General features: G+C 41.3%; 1 protein-coding gene across 1 annotated transcript in view; it reads left to right on the top strand.

Annotated features, from left to right (window-relative positions):
* cacna1g (calcium channel, voltage-dependent, T type, alpha 1G subunit) overlaps nucleotides 1-19,747 on the top strand; it is a 465,891-nt gene that overhangs the window by 206,872 nt on the left and 239,272 nt on the right. The window contains exons 22-25 of the mRNA XM_048554900.2: nucleotides 2,937-3,063; nucleotides 3,431-3,556; nucleotides 5,907-5,996; nucleotides 8,427-8,640. Coding sequence (XP_048410857.1) covers nucleotides 2,937-3,063; nucleotides 3,431-3,556; nucleotides 5,907-5,996; nucleotides 8,427-8,640 — 557 coding nt within the window. The remainder of the gene's footprint in view (nucleotides 1-2,936; nucleotides 3,064-3,430; nucleotides 3,557-5,906; nucleotides 5,997-8,426; nucleotides 8,641-19,747) is intronic.

The following is a 19,747-nucleotide window of genomic DNA, read 5'->3' as shown; positions in this document are numbered from 1 at the left end:
GTGATTAGGATTTCCCAAGGAAGAATTCCCGCAACAAAATGTAATAATGAATCTTATGGTTGAACAAGCAAATTGATTTCACCAAAAATTCACAGAGAGGGAAGGAGAAAAACCAAAACACTCAAAAAGTTGACATTGTCTATTTCAGCACAGATCTACAGACAAAATGTGAAATTAATCCCACTGACAAAAATTTAGAATGTGGTGCCAATAATACCAAACAAGACACCACGAAGAGCAGAAAAACAACATGCCTTTCTACCATGATATTACCTACAAAAAATTCACTTGCTATATCAGGGTCTATAGTTGCAAAGAATAGATGTACATCAACAAAGTACTCTGCAAAAGAAATGCAAGATATTAAAGACCTTCCAGTTGAAGAGAGAAGCACAGAATTCAGACCTTCATGGAGACTTTCCAAGTCAGTGGTTTCTACCAAACAAACTAACATTCTTACAAGTCCAAAGAAAATACTTTGTGGAGAACAGTAAAAACCTCCAGATTGTCTCAATTTGTAAAATCAAAAACTCATGAGGAGACGGGGTGGAGATAAACATAAGTATATAAACAAATGCATAACAATAATACTATGAGGGGAAAAAAGGCTTGGGTAGACATGTCATAAATGAATCTGAATTTGCTAATATGTCATTCAGTGAAGTAAGTACTACCCACTGTGATGATATAATTGGTCAGAGTAAAGAAAGAGCTTGTAGGAGGCAGGCCTAAGGCTACTGTGCCCTTAACATTCACAGATGTACACACACACACTCAGTCACTCACTCACTCACACTGTTCTGCAGAATCCCAATGGATTCCTATCTTTATCATTCAATAGGTCCATGACCAAAACCAAGCTCTTTACATTGGCCATAAAGGCTCCGTTATAAGGCACTGAAAGGATTTGTAAAGGCAGAGACTCTGATTAATGTTCCATTAAAAGGTCGTACCTCCAAAGGTGCAGCACCCTTGCACTGGAGCCTTAATTGTTGTTTACCAATGGGACTTGCCCCTCTGAGTCAGCAGTGACAGTGATATCTACTGAGCTACGGCTGGCACAATATGTTGCAGAAGTGTTAAACTGAATTGCCAACGTATAAACAATACTTACAAATATTCACCCACCACTTATTCGTTTCCTAAGGTGTAGAAAGTCATACACCTCTAGAAATATACATTGAGTGATTTAAATTGTCCAGCACAATATCCCAACTTCCTAACTCCCCATCAGAAGTGCAACTTCCTTAATCTTCACGATGCATTCCAACAATGCACCAGAGAATGATGTCATTAACATTATTCCACTGCATTGTCAGTTACAGAACATATTATCTGGCCGAAACAGGTGATCTTTGAATATCTTGACCCTTTTACCCAAACTGCCCTCTCATCTAAGTAGCAGGCGTTCCCATAGCTCACTTTAGGGCTTAGAGCCACCAGCAATTCAGTAAAAGGTATAATGGCAACATAACTGCGATTAAGCTAATTTTATGAATGTGTGTGTCTTTTAGCTTTCTCAAGCGCTGGATAGCTCATCCATTATCTGTGAGGTAATAAAAGCACAGGATGGAATAGAGATAATGGGAACTGCAGATGCTGGATGAACACAGCAAAACATCAGCTTTTGTGCTCCTGAGATGCTGCTTGGCCTGCTGTGTTCATCCAGCCCCACAGGATGGAATAGATTTCTTGAAGGGGAAATAGGTGTACAAGGAAGACAGGAATAGATGGATATGTTGATACAGTGAGATGCAACAGACATGTATAGTCTATAAGCATTGACATTGACCAGTTAAGTTGCCTCTTTCTGTGCTAAAGGTTCTATATAATTCCATGCATCTTGAGTTATTCTGTGGATACTTTGGTATTTTGTCATGAATACCCAAGTGAAAGGATTAATTAAAGATGTCTGGGGAAAGCTGCTACATTTTGACATGCCCAGACCGCAGGCTGACTCAATGGACAAACTACAAAATTGCAAATGATTCACAAGTGACCTGTTTTAGTAAACCAAAGCTTACCCTGGGCTAGAGGAGACTCTGCATCAGCCCTTCAGCATGATTCATAAAGAGATCCAACCCCTTCTAATCTGTTGTAGCAGCAAAACTGAATGCCATCAAATTGAGTAAGGGAGAGCTTCACTTGGCAGTTTGACATCATTGTTCTGTTTGCAGTGCTTACCATTTCAATACTCCCTGTTTAAAATCAGCAAAAACATCTGAAAGAGCATTAACCGTTACCTATTCACCATAACATCAGTTTCTCAGCTCCCGGTTATGGTGAATCCAGTGTAAATAACACTTATCAGAAAATCCCTATAATCACCAGAGGCTGGAATTGAATCCAGGTCACCGGTGCTGTGAGGCAGCAGTGCCAACCAATGTGGCACCCACTTTGCTGCTGTTCAATTATAATTATTGACCTAAACTTTTCTGAGCCCCACTCAGCATTGTCGCATTATAGTATGCATTGACTACAGTTGTTTATTCAGGTTAAAAGGTGTTAGTGAGCCCTCTCGATCCATGAGGGTGGCTTTATTAGTACTTTGATTATGAAGTTACGGTTTGAGCTACCAATGAGAAAAATATGGTGAAACATTTTTGATTCAGAGTAGTTTGCAACATGGAAGAGAAGTGGAGCTGTTCTTGTCCTTTGAATGTTATTAAATACTGCTAGCCTTAATATAATGTTGCTCCGATTTCTACTCTTATAACAGCTTATCCAGTGAGCAGTCTGCTTTAGCTACATTACAACTATAGTGTTTGCCAATATGGGCCTTTTGTTTTTGCTTTGTCCCCATGGGGATTTTATCTCAAGGTACAGTTCTGCCTCCTGCTTCCCATGTGCAAAGTGTAAATTCAATGTCAGATATTTATTGGTATAAAGGTTATTCAGCTCAGTCAGACTCATAGGAATTCTCCTGCTCTTAACAGCGTCATCAGCCGAGCACCGGGCCTCAAACTTGTTGTTGAAACACTGATGTCATCTCTGAAGCCCATCGGGAATATTGTGGTCATCTGCTGCGCCTTCTTCATCATCTTTGGCATCCTGGGAGTACAGGTCTGTATCTTCAACCAGTCACAGGCCTGAATTCTGAGGGCGGTGGCCTTGCGTATCTGAAAGTGTCGGGGTGGGGGTGCGATGTGTGTCTAAGGGTGGAGTTTCTATGTGATCTAGAACAAGTGATTTCTCTGCCCCGAGATGGGGTTTCTTTGCGTTCTTGAATGGGGTCTCACTATCATGGGTGGGGGGGGAGGAGTCGGGCGGTGGAACTTGGTCTGGGTTGTGGGCTCTGTGTGTCCTAAACTGGGGCTCTCACAGCCCAAGATTGGGGCTTCTCTCTATCCAGTGGCATCTAGAATTTTCTCCAACAAAACAACCCTGACGTACAAACACAACCAACATATGGGCATCATTTTTATTTCAGCTCTTCAAAGGCAAATTTTACGTTTGCGTTGGTGAAGACACCAGAAACATCACAAACAAGTCAGATTGTATCCAAGCCAACTACAAGTGGACCCGTCACAAGTACAACTTTGACAACCTGGGGCAGGTACAGCAGGATTTGAAAGATATGTTTCACAGGCTCATTCTCTGAACTGGCCAAAGAGGTTCTGGGGCTGATGATGCCCTCACTGGGCAGGAGGCATGCCTTCTACCTTGAGTGATGGTAGGGAGCACCTGACACCCCAGGAGTGCCACGAGAGGTTGTTGTCCCAGCAGGACCTGTGAAGCTCTGACCATTTTTTGGAGAGAGGATACTCAGTGGAGCTTTTGATGTGTAAAGACATCCCACTCCCAAAAATGGAAAGGAACAAATCCTTAAGGAAGATTTGCTGTTCAGTCCTTGTCAGTAACATACACTGTGCATATGAGACACTAATCAGCCATGTTAGAGACAGGCCAGTTTATTGATATAATTGGGAGGATTTTAATGCGTTTGCACGCTATTTGCACAGTATGCCAAGTATACAGGAGTTCTGAGATCACCATTACATTAGCAGTCCTCATATAGTCTTTTATAAACTGAAGATGTCAGGCAGGAGTCAGCTGCTAACCCCCTTCCCTCTAGGTCTGACGATTATGGGTTCAAACCCCATTCCAGTGTCTTACACTCAGGACCCAGGTTGATACTAAATTGTCCGTATGTCTGACTGATGCCACATTATTAGAGTAGCAGGGACCAGAACCCTAAGGTAATTGTGATGTTGCTGATCCTGTATCATGCAGCGAGATGGATTTGAAGGATATTTAATGTAACAAACAATTCACAGGAGCAGTATTAGTGTAATTCCGGAGATTTACTGTTATGTCCCATTGTCTTATTTACTTTAACAAACGTACTAATTCCTTCAAAGTTTGGTCAGCTATAGCAGTTAAATTATTTTCATCATTTAATTTATTGCACTGTGCTACTTGTTTGTTGTTTTTAGTCACTTTTTTGTTTTTAACACTTATCAGTACTAGGTGCTATTTGTTTACTTATCATGTTTTCATGAATTTCTTGTGCTTTAAACATTGCTTTACTTAATACTTTAATTCCGACAATAGATTTAGACATTCTACTTCTAATGGCCATTAGATCATTAATTGTTATTGAGAACAGCACGTTCCAAGACTGATCTTGTGAGACTCAACTAAATGACTCATACCAAACTTGATGTGCTATGTTGGACCAATGCCCTCTTCCTTATTATTCAGTCAATTAGATATCCAATATGTTATGGTGTCCTTTATCTTAGGTGTTTTCTGTTTAAGTAAAAAATGTTCTCAAACAGCTTTTTAGAAATTAACATCTATAACACCAATGCCTAATGATACACCATCAAAGTCTGTTCATATTGTAATCTTTGTCGTTTGTCTTTAAGCAAAAATGCCTCAAAACACCACAAGCTACTTTGAAATGCATTGATTGAGGCAATGTGGGCTAAAGCAGCAGCCATTTTGTACCCTCAGCCACCATTTTGTACCATCAATACGTGACAGGCCCCCCAGTGAGATGATTCCCATTCGGGAAGGGGTGCATTGACCAAGAAACCAGCCAAACTCTCATATTTATAAGTGCTGTAGCAGCTTTAACATTCATTTTAACTTGCCTTAGTTTAACGTTTTTATTAAAGGAAAGCCTCTCTGTCAAGCTGCAGTACTTTGTGACTGTAATGCCATGCCAGGTTGAGATTATGTGCTCAAGTCTTGATGGAGGACTAATGCAGAAGTGAAAGCTCTCTGCCAATGAGCCAAGCTGACGGAAGATAAATTTGTTCAGCACAACCTGGCTTTGAGTTGGAATTATAATTTTTTTTACTGTTTGTTCTGAACTATCTATATTTACAAAGTTCAATTGTTTTCCTACTGCAAATATTTACCAAGCAGGTCAACAATTGTCTGCAGCATCCTTCTGACTTGTGTTTAAAATCAGAATGTGAGTAGTTATTTTCTGATTCACCGGTACTAATGCTGCATGAGCCAAGTAAGTTCAGGAGCAGAATTTTTCAGCTGCTAATCCTACTCCTTTAGCGTATTTCTCCTCAGTCGATGCCAAACCTAAACTGTATGTTGTTCACATTATGAAACATGATGTAAAGCAAGTCTAAATTCTGAGCCATTCATCTGTTAGTTTTGTTCTTGCATTTAGCACACACTGCTTTGGAAATGAAAGAATTATAAATGTCAGCATACTCGGTGTTTATTCAGGCACTGAGAGATAGGGTTGTTTGCTGAAAGCCAATGTTAACAGTGTCATTAACCTGTGCGGCCCTGGGTCAGACCACGTGATATTTATGTCTGTTCAAATGAAGCTGATTAATCTTGCTGTCAGTGCTCATTTCAGTGATCACCCCTGCATAATATGTGATTAATAACATGTTGACACAATCCATAAGTTTATTATCTTCTTCTAACAGGCCCTGATGTCCTTGTTTGTTCTTGCATCGAAGGATGGCTGGGTCGACATTATGTATGATGGTCTGGATGCAGTGGGAGTAGATCAACAGGTAACGTCAAATCTCAAGATTGTTCTAAATGCAATCCCACTCACGGAATAGTGTTCTCATTCTGGTTGCTCCTTGAATAATCATTTCCAGTGGTCCAGGAACCACTGTTTCCAGTGGTTCAAGATGTACTGTAGCCCCATGGACAGGAATGAACCATCCCAATGGTGTAGGCATCCCCATTCATAATGCTCAAGTCATTTATGTTCCAGAGAGGGGTTTTGCCATCCATTCTTAATGGAGAGTAAAACCACCTTCCAATTGGAAGTGACAACAATTATCGCTCAGGGTAAGTGGAGTTGGACCGGATTGGAGAACATTGTTGGATTATTTAGCCTGAAAGTGAAAGAAAAAGAGCTGTTAGATTAGTCTGAAATGAAAGAATACAATAACAGTAGCAACCTATAACTTCTAAATGTGTCCCTTCTCCCTGCATATTTGGTGGTTAGTAACTCTAAAAAAATATGAAGCCAGTATGTCACTCCATCTTTGTGGGGGTGGAGGGTGGGGGGCGTCGGAGATGCTGTGGGTGATCCATTCCAATTTAGGTGGTGCATTGGCTGAAGATGCACAATCAGCTCAGTGTGAAAATAGACTGTTGTCTCCACTACATCAGTTCTGGAAAACTGAAAGCTGTAGGGCAGGCTCTCCAAAGGCCTCTACCAGATATTATGCTCAGAAGACCATAACCCTCAAAAGGATTATAAAATCATGAGGGGCACAGATAAGGTGAATAGCCAAGGCCCTTTTTTCCAAGGGTAGGGGAGTCCAAAACTAGTTGACATAGGTTTAAGGTGAGAGGGGAAAGATATAAAAGGGACCTGTGCGGCAACCTTTTTACCTACAAGTTGGTGCCTGAATGGAACAAGCTGCCAAGGAAAACGGTAGAGTTAAGTGTAATTACAACATTTAAAAGACATTTGGACATGTACATAGATAGGGAAAGGTTTAGAGGGATATGAGCCATAAGCAGGCAAATGGGACCAGTTCAGTTTGCAATACTTGCTCAGCATGGACAAGTTGGGCTGAAGGGTCTGTTTCTGTGCTGTATGACTCTGTAAGTGCCCCAGAAGTCCAAACTGCTGTCTCCAGCAACTGGAAACAGCCATAAACTGACCCATCACCCTCATGGTGTCTCCTGTTCCATTAACTCAATAATGTTCTCTGTACTTCCCTCATGTTTGCACCTCCTCACTATTATTGACAAGATCACTACAGGGTTAGATTGGTGAGACAATGGTAGAGAGGTAATTAATTCTAGGGGCCCAGAGCACGCCTTGGAATATGGGTTCAAACCTCACCCCAGCAGCAAGTGGGTTACAAATGAAAGTCAATGAGTAAAAACATTTATTGAAAGGTAGTCTCAGTAATGGTGACCACAAAACTATCTAGCTGTCAAAGAAACCTCTTTCGTTCACTCATACTCTTTAGAGAAAGAACCTGCTGGCCGACAAGTGACTCCAGACCAATTGCAATATGGTTGTCTCTTAACTGAGTCTGGGCACTGCAGGGGCTGTTAAGAATTTGTTACTGATGCCCATAGAGGCATTCAAAGTGAAGTAATATGCTGTGCGATACGCAGGTTCCCCACTTGTATAAGTGACTCAACTTCCTTTGTCATAGCTGAAGAACCAGAATAGGTATCAGTGATGGGGTAGGCAACGGCCTACTTGTATAATCGCTGGACTGTTAATCCAGAGACACAGATAACATTCCGGGACCGGGGTTCAAATCCTGCCACAGCAGATGGTGGAATTTGAATTCAATAAATATCTGGAATTAAGAATCTGATGATGACCATGAATTGATTATCAGAAAAACCCATCTGATTCACTAACATCCTTTAGGGAAGGAAAGTGCCATCTGCCTACATGTGACTCCAGACCCACAGCGATGTGGTTGACTCTTAACGGCCCACTGGGCAATTAGGGATGGGCATTAAATGTTGCCTGGCCAGTGACATCTCTCATTCCATGTATGAATAAAGGGAAAAAAAATGTTTCAGTAGAAACTGAAATTGTTTTTGAAGCAGAGTTGGTTAATGGGATTTTGAACAGAACTGTTAAAGTTATGAGTAGTTTTGAAAGAGTAAAGAGGGCAAAATGGTCTTCATTAGTTGGAGTATCAATGACCAGATGAGACAGATTTAAAGCGATAGCTAAAGGTACCCAAGGATTTCTTTTCCTACAGTCATTCATGGCCTTGGATTCCATTGCATGATAGGGTGATGGAATCAGATTCAAAAAAGGAACTGGATACATAGCTGAAGGGGAAAAGAAATGTAAGGCTATGAAATAAGGCCAGAAGAGTAGGACTAATTCAATTGTACTTCAAAGAGCTGACACCAGCATAATGGGCCAAATATCTTCCATCCGTGCTGGACAAATCTGTGATTTTAAGAGTCTTATTAAGTGACTGTCTTTGTGTTTCCAGCCGATAATGAATTACAACCCGTGGATGTTACTGTACTTCATCTCCTTCCTGCTGATCGTGGCCTTCTTTGTGCTCAACATGTTTGTGGGCGTGGTGGTGGAGAATTTCCACAAGTGCCGGAAACACCAGGAGGTGGAGGAGGCCAAACGGCGTGAGGAGAAGCGCCTCAGACGAATGGAGAAAAAGAGACGGAGTAAGGAGAAACAGCTGGCTGGTCGGTAGTCCTTCCTGTATCTTTCTGAGTCGTGCTTGACCTTTGACACCACTCCCTCAGTGCCTGACAATTAGGATATCCCATAGCATGCCTGTTAGGCCTCTGCATGGCCCAGAAGTAAAATCCCATTGGCTCAGTGAACAGTTGCCCTATCATTACCTCGCTTGCATGTTTTGGCAGCAACTCGTCCAGAGGGCAAACTGTCTTTTACCCAAAGCATTCTCATGAGTGTAGTACACACTGGTGCAAAGATATTAATGGCTCCATTCTGCCATCAGATGGTTGTCTCTGCTGCACAATACTCTGCCAGCTGAAGGGCCCAATGTCTTGCACAATTGACCTGGAAGGTGTGATCACTGTTACATTGGGTTTTGGGGTTACCACGTACATCACGACTGCTTCTCAGCCCTTAGCCAGGCACATTCCCGTGCAGCATTCTCTTAAAGCAATATTTGTTTAGTAAAGGCAAATCTCAGAAACCAGGCAATACCCTCCTGTTTGTGGAGTTAAAGGTGCATAGTCTGTTATTCAATCTGTAAAGGGGACACTCCTCAGTAACATTGCAGTATTGTTTGTGTCTGACTACAATGGAGAAGGAGTCTGTACTGAGGCCCACTCACTGGAAGTCAGCTGCTAAGAGTCCCTTGCATGTCCTGAACCTGTGTAGCAAAGACTCTTTTACTGTGGTAGTTCAATAGATAGGATTAGCTCAGTTGGCTGGACAGTTGGTTTGCAGTGCAGAGTGATGCCAACTGCAAGCATTCAAATTCTGTGCCAGCTGAGATTCTCAACGTCATCTCTTTCCGGTGATACAGTGACCCTCAGGTTAAAATCATCACAAGTCATTTCCCTCTCTCTCTCTCTCTAATGATGTGGAGGTGCCGGTGTTGGACTGGGGTGGACAAGGTCAGAAATCACACAACACCAGGTTATCGTCCAACAGGTTCATTTGAAAACACAAGCTCAGGACTGAGGCTCCAAAAGCGTGTGTTTTCAAATAAACCTGTTGAACTATAACCTGGTGTCGTGTGATTTCTGGCCTCACTCTCTAATGACAGAGCAGGACTTTGTTGACTTTACCTTCAATGTAGAACAGTGGGTTATATGGTTGGTGTAGTACTGTGCTTTGTGGGTTTCTAAAGTGTGCTAACAACCACATAACACAATATTTTTATGTAATAATCTGCAAACCTTACTGTGGTCCGTTTTAATCAAGTTGTTTTAGTCAGCACATAGAGAAATCAGTAACTCATTAATTCATCAACTGTGCCGTTGCTGATATATGTGAACATATCTCCAATTTCATTTCTAATTCCCAACAGACTGCAGTTTTGTAAAGAACAGGTTTCTAGCAATACTGTTTGACTGAAACACTCCTCCTTTACCTTCCTGTCAGCAAACATCACTCACCTACACATCCTGCAACCCACAAGCTGGTTTACTTCCACTAACGCTGCCAAATCACATCCTTTGTTGTGAATAATCCATATATCCAATCAGAGTGCCTCACATTCAGATACAGTGCCTTTCATTCTAACTTTGTAACTCTATTCCATCACTTGCCGCTGGCTGATGCTTGGAATTATTTCTGCTGCTGACCACTTTCGCTTGCGGCTTTTCAAATTCCCATAACTGGCTTTTTTTATATCTCAAATCTGGATTCCCTCTCAAGATCCCGTCCAGTTGGCAAATCTTCCTCTACAACTCTAGGAAGTTTTGCCACAAAGAAGTCAGCCAATCTCAATCCGCAGTCAATATGTAATCACATCAATTATGGCCTCTCCATTCTAGCAGACCTCTTGCACGCACCTCCTAACCCTCAGCCACTTTTCTGTTCTACAGATGTACAAATATGACAGACGGGAGATGACCTGCTTGGCCCTGCAAGCTTGCCTCAAGATGACTAGACCATTTCATCCCTACCCAGGGTACCCTAAGCTCATCCCTCAAACCCATTCCCAACAGGTATGCAATGCCCTGGGAAACTTGACTAGAACAGCAAAACACGTCTCCAAGTGCAAAACACACAGGAAATGCAGGGAATTAGGGATGGGCTGCCCTGTCAGGACAGTGACACACCTGGGATATTCTGTGGCAAAACAACACACTTCCAGGCTGTGATTTTCCAGTCATTAAGGAAATCTTTCATCTCTTTACAGTTGGATTAATTGATCAAACAACTTCAGACACCCCCCCACCCCCGCCATTCACAGATAACATCAAGCATCTTATATCGCACAAAACAGCATCACCTAAATCCTGGCTGCTCCAAGATTCAAGTCTATAGACTCTAAGCCCAAACAAAGCCACAGACATGGCCATTTATAGTCAAGTCTGAAACTGGGTTGCAGCTTTGCTTTAAGAGACAGCAGAGATTATGCCAGGCACTGTAAATCCCGTGCAATGTCATGCTGCCATCCGAGATGTTAGAACGTTGAGACACTCTTACTGCCCAGGTTAACTCTGGGGTCACAAAGAACAGCTTAACTCAGCCAGTAGCTGTGTGACACAGGATCAAAGCAGGATAGCGCAGGGACAAGTAATGTGTGACATTAAGACAGCGAAGGGGCGTAGCACGGCACTTTGATACAGTAGGATCAGAATCATCGGTATGACCCCACAATTGTGCTTGACTGCAATTATCAGTGATGCATGCAGATAGTACTATGACTAGACACACAAGAAGTAAATGGAGGCCAGAGGCAGAAATGGATTCCTTCATATCTTCAGTATCAAGTTCATAGCTCAGTTGTTTTTCAAGAGCCTGGTCAAAAAATCAGGCTTTCAGAGTTTAAAAAATGCCTTAGATTTGGAGATAATGTTTAGTATTTGTTCTCTTCCATCTTTGAGTACAATGACTTCCACACTGTTGTGACACAATCAGGCTCATGAAAATTGACTAGCAGTCTTTTGCAAAACTATTGATGAACTTTATGATTGTGGACTATAGGAAAATACCAGCATTGCATTGTGTCTTGCGTTCACGTGAAGATGAAATGGCACCAGATAATTGATGTTTGTGGATTAGTGATCATTATCCCACAGCCTCATATATGGAGAAGTCAAATTGTTTTGTGCCTTGTCCCTTTCCAAAATATGCCACAGGACGAGGGAATTGAAGGACACCATCCAATACTGAAGCAGTCATGCTCAAGGTGGTAACTCAAGAATCCAATGAGTCAAACAGTGCATAAAAAACAAAATTTAAAATCTATCAAAAATCCTTGAGAAATACAGATAAAGGTCACACTCTAGATGCAACAGCTCACTATACTTCTAAATATTTAAGTAGGGCATGGAATGTCACATTTGTGACAGCTAATCTAGAGGCAACACTGCTATTTCATATATTTGTTGCAGTCAGACACAGCAAACTGCATTTCACTGGTGATAAATTCTTTTAAAATTAACAGATTCTACCTTTTTATAAAGTGTACCATAGTCTGGCAGATATTTCTGCATTGATTTTAAACTTGTTTTTGACAGCTGTCGAAGTGAGATGTGAAAAGTTCCTTGTTTTTATCAGCTATTTCCAAGAGTAGAGGTGCTTCTGCAGGGTGTGTTGTAATTTGATTTGCCTGTAAATCAAAAGTTGTCTCTTTGCTTTGCATGCCTCCTCCTCCTACTCCTCCTCCTTTCTATCTATTGTCGGTTCCTTTCTGCTGTTGTTGCTCAGCTTTCCTCCAGTCTACGTCTCTTTCCATCCTCTCCACCTTTCTACACTTTGCTCTCTTTCCTTCACTTCTTCCACTGTTCAATGCAATTAGCAAACTTGGAGCCTGAACTTGGAGCTAATCTCTCCTTTCCCCTGAAAAACAATCTGTAGTGTGGACACCAGAATGTTTAAAAAGAAAAGCAGTCCTTCGAGATGGCTGCTTTTAAATTTGCACATCTTAAAGTGTTCACTCAAAAAGCATGAAACTTCGAAAGAGCAAATCTTTCAAGCTACAAGGAAAATCATGGTAGCTATCTCGAATTAATTCAGCAGCGTTGCAGTTCTCCAACTACTCAACTAAAGGGTCATTTGTTTGACAAATTTGTTCCTTGTAGATGTATCACTGGAAGAATTTACTGTGGCCAGTTCAAGCAGCACAAGCTGATGCTTAAAGATAGAGGATGCCTGTCTAGAGTCAGGCTGCATCAGCCCCCTTTATTCCAACTTCTAATGTGAAACATCATCCTTTACTATGTGTCCCTGCTAAGCTTTCAGAGTCATACGGCAAGGAAGCAGACCCGTAGGTCCAACTCGTCCATGCCAATCAAATTTCTAAATTAATCTAGTTCCTATTCATATACCCTTCAGATGCCCTTTAAATGTTGTAACTGTACCAGCCTCCACCACTTCCTCTGGCAGCTCATTCCATACACGCACCACCCTCTGCATGAAAAAGTTGCCCTTCAGGTCCCTTTTAAATCATTCACCCCTCACCTATACCATCTAGTTTTGGATTCTCCTACCATGGGGAAAATTCACCCAATCCACGCCCAACAGGATTTGATAAACTTCTATAAGGTCGCTCCTTAGCCTCCGACACTCCAGGGAAAACAGCCCACTACTATTGAGCCTCTCCTTATAGCTCAAACCCAAGTAACATCCTTGTAAATATTTTCTGAACCCTTTCAAGTTTCACAACATCCTTCCTATAGCAAGGAGGCTAGAATTGAACGTAGAAATCTAAACAGAGCCTAACCAATGTCCTGTACAGCCGCCACATGACCTCTCAACTCCCATATGCAATGCACTAACCAATAAAGAAGAAGCGTAGCAAATGCCTCCTTCACTAACCTGTCTAACTGCAACTCCACTTTCGAGGTCCATTCAGTACACTGCACAAATCCAGTCAAATAGTCAGGTGAACCAAACTGTTAAAAGGCGAGCCATTGTCTGGCTGCCGCTGGCTCTTTGTAAGTCCCAGTGTTGACAGTCCCTTCAAAAAGGAGGAAAGTCACAGTCTTTGCACTGAATCAGTCCTGAATCAGTGCCAGAGTATCTAAGGGGAGAAGTTATCGAAGAGCAGGTCCACGGTTAATTTGAGGCTCTCAATGAGCACCAAGCAGAGAACATGACCAGTAGATCTAAGCAGGGGATTGCTTCTGGGCTCCTAGGAGGGTTGGGTAGAAACGGTGCCACTCATTCAATTTCAACTTGATGCCTGATGAAAGGACACAGCATCGGGGGCCAAAAACCTCTGTCTGGGAGGCAGGAATGCTGCCCACAGCTCCATAAAGTCTCCTTGATCAAAGCCAGTCCCAGCAAATGAAATACCTGTAAAGCAAACTGGCAGAAGGGTTAGCGAGGAGCTGAGGAGAACAATGCTCTCACCCAGAGGGTGTTGGGATCTGGAACACACTGCATGACAAGGTGATAGGGGTACACCTATGAAGAAACATAAGGGCATGGAATTAGGTTACGCAACATAGGCCTTTGATCACCTGAGGATGGCCAATAGAATCCAGATGGCCTTTGAAGCAATAATGGGTCACTATTCCACCCCACAGGCTGTATGGCCCTGATGGTACCCAGCTTCTTGGAGGAACTGACCCACGATCAGGTGCTATCCGACCTCACGTTTTAGCTGATAATCTGCTGCCCTCCAGCTGGGATGTAAGCAGCCCCATTGCAGAGATTTCCCTCCTCCCTGCTCCCTACCATGATGCCGCAGACAAACATACAAGTCAGGAGTAGGATGGGCTGAATGGTCAACTCAAGTCTGCTCTGACATCCAGTAAGATTTTGTCTGATCTGTTTGTAACCTCAAATCTACATTTCTGCCTATCCCTGAAAAGCTTTGAATGGATCAACTGTTAATTTTATCCTCCAAACCACAGTCAAGCTACAAGACCTTGATACACACTTGCTAGAGGAGTGCAGCCTCTTACAAAATATATGTGGAGACTGGTTGATGCATCGTCAAATTCACCATTTAAATAGAAGTCTCTCCTAGAGATTATTATTAAATAACTAAATATAGTACAGGTTTAGTGAAGTGTAGGCAGCCTTCTTTTCTTCTCTACATGTCTATATTATCATTGCTCTTGTGACTTTTCCAGAATCTCTCTTCTCCTGCTCTTTTCTTGTGTCAGCATCGAAATTTCACATTTAACTGTAACACATTCGAGAGAGAGCCTGCCAGCATGTTTTAGTTCTGAATCACTTGGGAACAGTGAGCGATTTTGCAGAAAAAATTAAGTCAGATTTATGTCGGTCTTTTTGCTGAGCTGTTTATCTGCTTCGATGTATCGTCATAAATGCCCTGACCTTGACTTTGTTGGCCACTCTTGAGAACAGTCACAGCCAGTGGGCTCACACAGCATGTGAGAAACGGTGCTGGTCTGTCACTGAGCACCTAAGAGGAGGTAACGGCCTAGTGGTATTATCGCTGGACTGTTAATCCAGAAGCAGGTAATGTTCTGGGGGCAGCTAATGTTCTGAGTTCAAATCCCACCATGGTTGATGGAATTTGAATTCAATAAAAATCTGGAATTAAGAATCGAATGATGACCATATATCCGTTGGCAAGAAAAACCCACCTGGTTCACTAACACTCTTCAGGGAAGGAATCTGCCATCCTTACCTGGTCTGGACTACATGTGAATCCAGACTCATAGCAATGTGGGTGACACCTAACTGCCCTTTGGACAAGTAGGGATGGACAATAAATGCCAGCCCAGCCAGTCATGCCTCATCCCATGAATGAATGAAGAAAAAACCTTGAGTGAGAGAGTCCACACAAGTTGCTCACTTTGGAACCCAGTTTAAACAATTGGGAAATCACTCTGTACATGCGTTGGATGTCTAGGGTAATGTGGGCTTTGCAAGCTGTCCACAAAGACAGCAGAGAGTTCCACCCTTCATCAGCTGGAGGCTGGAGTTACTAGGAAAGGTGACAAGCTTTCGCAAGCATTAAACTTCCAGCTGATGTAAAGAGAAGGGGAACTATGGCCTTGCTATCACGGAGCCAGTCATACAGTTCACAGGGATGGATTGGACAAAGGGTATGTTACTTATAGTCAATGACAGGGAGAGCCCAGACTGTTAAAAACCCCATCTCCCAAAATACATACCAGAATTGTCACTGGAATCTAGTGTACTCTCACTTAGATCACGTCTAAAAACATTTACAGCCAAGGAAGTGATTTGTGATTGTAGTCACTGCTGTAACAACAGCAGAACACAACAACCAGTTCACACCCAACAATACAATAATGACCACATCATCCCCACTAGTGAAGTTGTACAAATGTCACATACTGACCAAATCATCAGTGCTAACTGCTATGCTTCTCTTCGGAATTGTACCATGGATCTTTTGTGTCATCGCAGGTGGTAGGCAAAGCTTCATATCAATGTCACTTCCAAAAGTCAACTTTCAACAGTATAGCATTCACTCAGAAATAAACTGGGCTGCTAAGTGTAGATTTTGTGTGCAGGTCCCTGGAGTTGGACTTGAACACATGGCCTTCTGATTCAGCATCGAGGATTGGGCGGACTCACTTGGGGACCAGTCCCTTGCAGCACAGTCAAGCACATTTTAGAAAAAGATACAAACACAAGTTCTGTGATAGCCACCATATGCAAGACCTTCACAAATACACAGGAATAGCTGCAAAGTTTATTTGAAGTTAGCATCTGAGTTGAACCACAGTAAAAGAGGAAACATAGCTGCCAATGTAAACCCTGGACATTAATCCTAAAAATGCCTCAGAAATAGATCAGAACAGATAGACTTCAATCCACATAAGTCTGACTTAATTTTTTTTAAATGTAAAACCGACTGTAACATCTAAGTCTCAGGATCGGAAACTCTTCTCCCAGATGTTCAAGTGTGGGTGGAGTTGTTCCTTGCATTGATGGTGAAACTGAACAGCATAATTGGCTCAAGGAATAAGTTGTGTTCATCAGATAAAAGACAGCTGCCAAATTAGATTGACAATATAATAAAACAAATGAGAGAAAATTATTTCGCCTACACTACCAACTGTGCCATTATCCTCCTGATTCCTAATGGTTTTGTAATTTGGTGGTTACTATCCTAGACTAATAATGTAGGCAATGAGTTTATAGTACCATGATAGGGGTTTGGTAATAATGAATTATAGCACGATTTAAAATGATTCAATAGTGTTCTTTAGGGAAGGAAATCTGTTTATCCTTGCCTGGGCTGATCTAAGTGAGATTTCAGTTGTATCAAAACTCAGTCTAAAAGTGGTTTTGCCATCATAAGAAGGCATCATCTTCTCCTCAGGATAACTAGGGGTGATAATAAAGGCTGGACTTTCTGAAGATTGATCAAGAATTGATGTAAACAAACCAGCTTAACCCACATCCACCAATGGAGTGCATCAGTTCTTGATCCACCAGGAGATTTGTGCCAGACTTGTTTTGTCCAAATTTAATTTTCTTATCCATCCCCATTCCCACCCACCACATTGGAGTGCGTCTAGCAAACCTGCCAAAATTGGAACGTAGCTGATGGAGAAAATACAAACATCAACAGGAACTGAATATGGTCTCTGAATTTTCCAGCCCAATCTGATATTGAGGAGTCACTAGTGCTAGGGACCAGACCAAACCCCCTCAAAATATATTAAGCTAGACTAGACCCTAACTTTTTCTATAAACAAAATAATTGGTTCAATTGTAACTACTGAAACGCTTAACTAATAAGTGACTGTTCCAATGTAGTAACATCCCATACATACACTTTTGGCAAAGGTGAAATAGATTGTCTGACATGTAATTCCAACAGCAAGAACAGATTTTAGTTGTAACAGAGATGAATAAGAAATTCCATATCCAACTCTAAGACCTCGATAACAGCAGAGAGCTGAAACTAAAAATCCTGGTTCTGTGGAAGCCTGATGGCACCCATTAAGGTTTCTTCTATTGTTCTAACTTTTAAAAAAACCTTAAGGCCTCACAAGCTGTTTACATTACTAGCTGTAAGCAGATGGCTCAGCACCTCTGTCTCAACCTTTCTTCATAAAAGACCGGAACAAATTATACCTCTTACAGCCATAATATCATCACACTAGTTAGACCAAATACTTATTAATGTTTCAGTTTCTTTGCTACATGTAATTTGAATTGATCATTGAATGTTCTCGAATTTCGCCAATTGTTTATGTACAATCCCTTGCAAATTGCTTACAAGTACAAATATCAACGTGGAATCTTTTAAAAATGTTGCATGATGAAAGACCATTTCTATCTGAGAGTTTACACAGTCACCCTCTGTATTCAATTTACTAATCTCTTGATGCAATGAAATTTCTCCCTAATTCCCCAGGTCATCAAATAAAATCTCAAGGATATTGATCCAATATTGCAATACGTACTATTCAACCTTGATCAGCTGTATTCTTTAAGAAAACAGGATTGTGGTATTCCTTAAAGTAACTGGGAGTTCCACTGTTGTTATTGATTGAAACATCAGTCAGCAAAATAACCAATTCCCAATTTGACTGCCCATTATAATTAGAATCTGAGAGGTCATGTTTACAAACAACTTCCAATGACCATTTAAATGTAAGAACATTTTTTAAAAGTGCAGAAATGAAACATAATTTGATGTATCGAGGCTGCTCTTTCCGAACTCTCTATAGAATCTGCCCTGCCAACTGTTCACATTTACCTTCCTGAGGAAAACTGTGCATAATTCCATCCCTACAACTAAAAATGGTTAAGATGAACACTAAATAAAAATTTACTCATTTTCATGCCTTGTGATTTACCACTGACCTGCACGATTTTCCCAGATAATGCTTTACTTCCTTAAGTTTCAACCTAACCGCAGCCTTTCAAATTTGTGATACAGATCATTATGATCTCAAATACGGCGTGAAATCATCAATGCCCTTAATTGCACACAGACAGACAGAAAGCTCCAGGAAAGGGAATGACCTGCACTTAACTGATGCCATATCAATAAGATTACGTTTTGGGTAACGTAAGATTTTGGGTAAGATTACGTACAAAGCCAGTATCTGTAAGTACCAAAGTTAATTGTTTGGTATAATCTGAAGAGTCCCTACCAAATTCAACTGTATTCTGACCTGACAAGTGTCAGGTGAGAATATTCAATTCACTACTGCTCTACTCTTCAGGTTGAGACTTTTCCAACTAATACCGATTAGCTAAAACATACAAGAAAATCAGAACTGGTACATTCACTCTATTGGTGTGCATTTGTAATAGGAGTGCTATCTGCTGCTCCTGCGGCAATATGTCTTTTCTTCTTGTGTCAGGTAATATGAAGATTGATAATAGACTTTGATAACAGTGTTCTAAGTGAAGATGATGCTCACTTCTCAAAAGCACTCAACTGGCAAAATCATGTTCAAGCTGGTTCCTGTACAATAACGTCCCAGTGTGAGTAGGGAATGAGATTTCACAAACCCACTGTTAAATGTTAATGAAATTAAATAGTGCAATAAAAAGCTTTCTTATAAATTAAGAAATAGGTGTGGATTTTACCCAACAAAGATTTAAATAAATATTAACTTTAAATGAGTGGTAAATCCAGTAAGGCAGCTGTCTGATTGCTAGATTCATTGCTTCTCAATCATTGGCTGATATGGCAAATTATTATTTTGTTAGAAAATTGAATGTTAATTTCACCTTCAAACTGACTTTGTTTCCTGTTCACTTCACAACAAAAAATGTTTGCAGTCTTAGGAACGTCATCTCAAATCTAAAGAAAATGCTCTCTGTGTAACAGTTCTGACTTTCTCGTCTGTTTCGGCTAATCGGTGTTAGTTGGAAAAGTCTCAACCTGAACAGTACAGCAGTAGTGAACTGAATATTCTCAGTTCATTTGTGAAATCAGGTCCAAAACTCTTTTTCTTGAGTCATTCTGAGGGTTTTCCTTGATATGTTGAGATGTGCATACTTCTGCCAACAGTTCCAGAATCAAATGAAAAATAATCAAAAGACAGACTAGCCCGATTCTCTCTGTCAAGAGGGCTGTGCCAGGGGTAGTTGTTAGAAAGGTGATGGTTCAAAAGGTGATGCTGCATCTCAATGGAGTCACCTCCTAAGGGACTCGACAGTGACCTTCCTGTGTCTCCAGTGAGACACTTCAGCTTTGAACCTTCAAGTTCAGAC

The sequence above is a fragment of the Stegostoma tigrinum genome, chromosome 22 (assembly GCF_030684315.1).
Source record: "Stegostoma tigrinum isolate sSteTig4 chromosome 22, sSteTig4.hap1, whole genome shotgun sequence".
Lineage (NCBI taxonomy): Eukaryota > Metazoa > Chordata > Chondrichthyes > Orectolobiformes > Stegostomatidae > Stegostoma > Stegostoma tigrinum.
The sequence above is the reverse complement of the archived record's forward strand: the minus strand, read 5'-3'. Positions and strand labels throughout refer to the sequence as shown.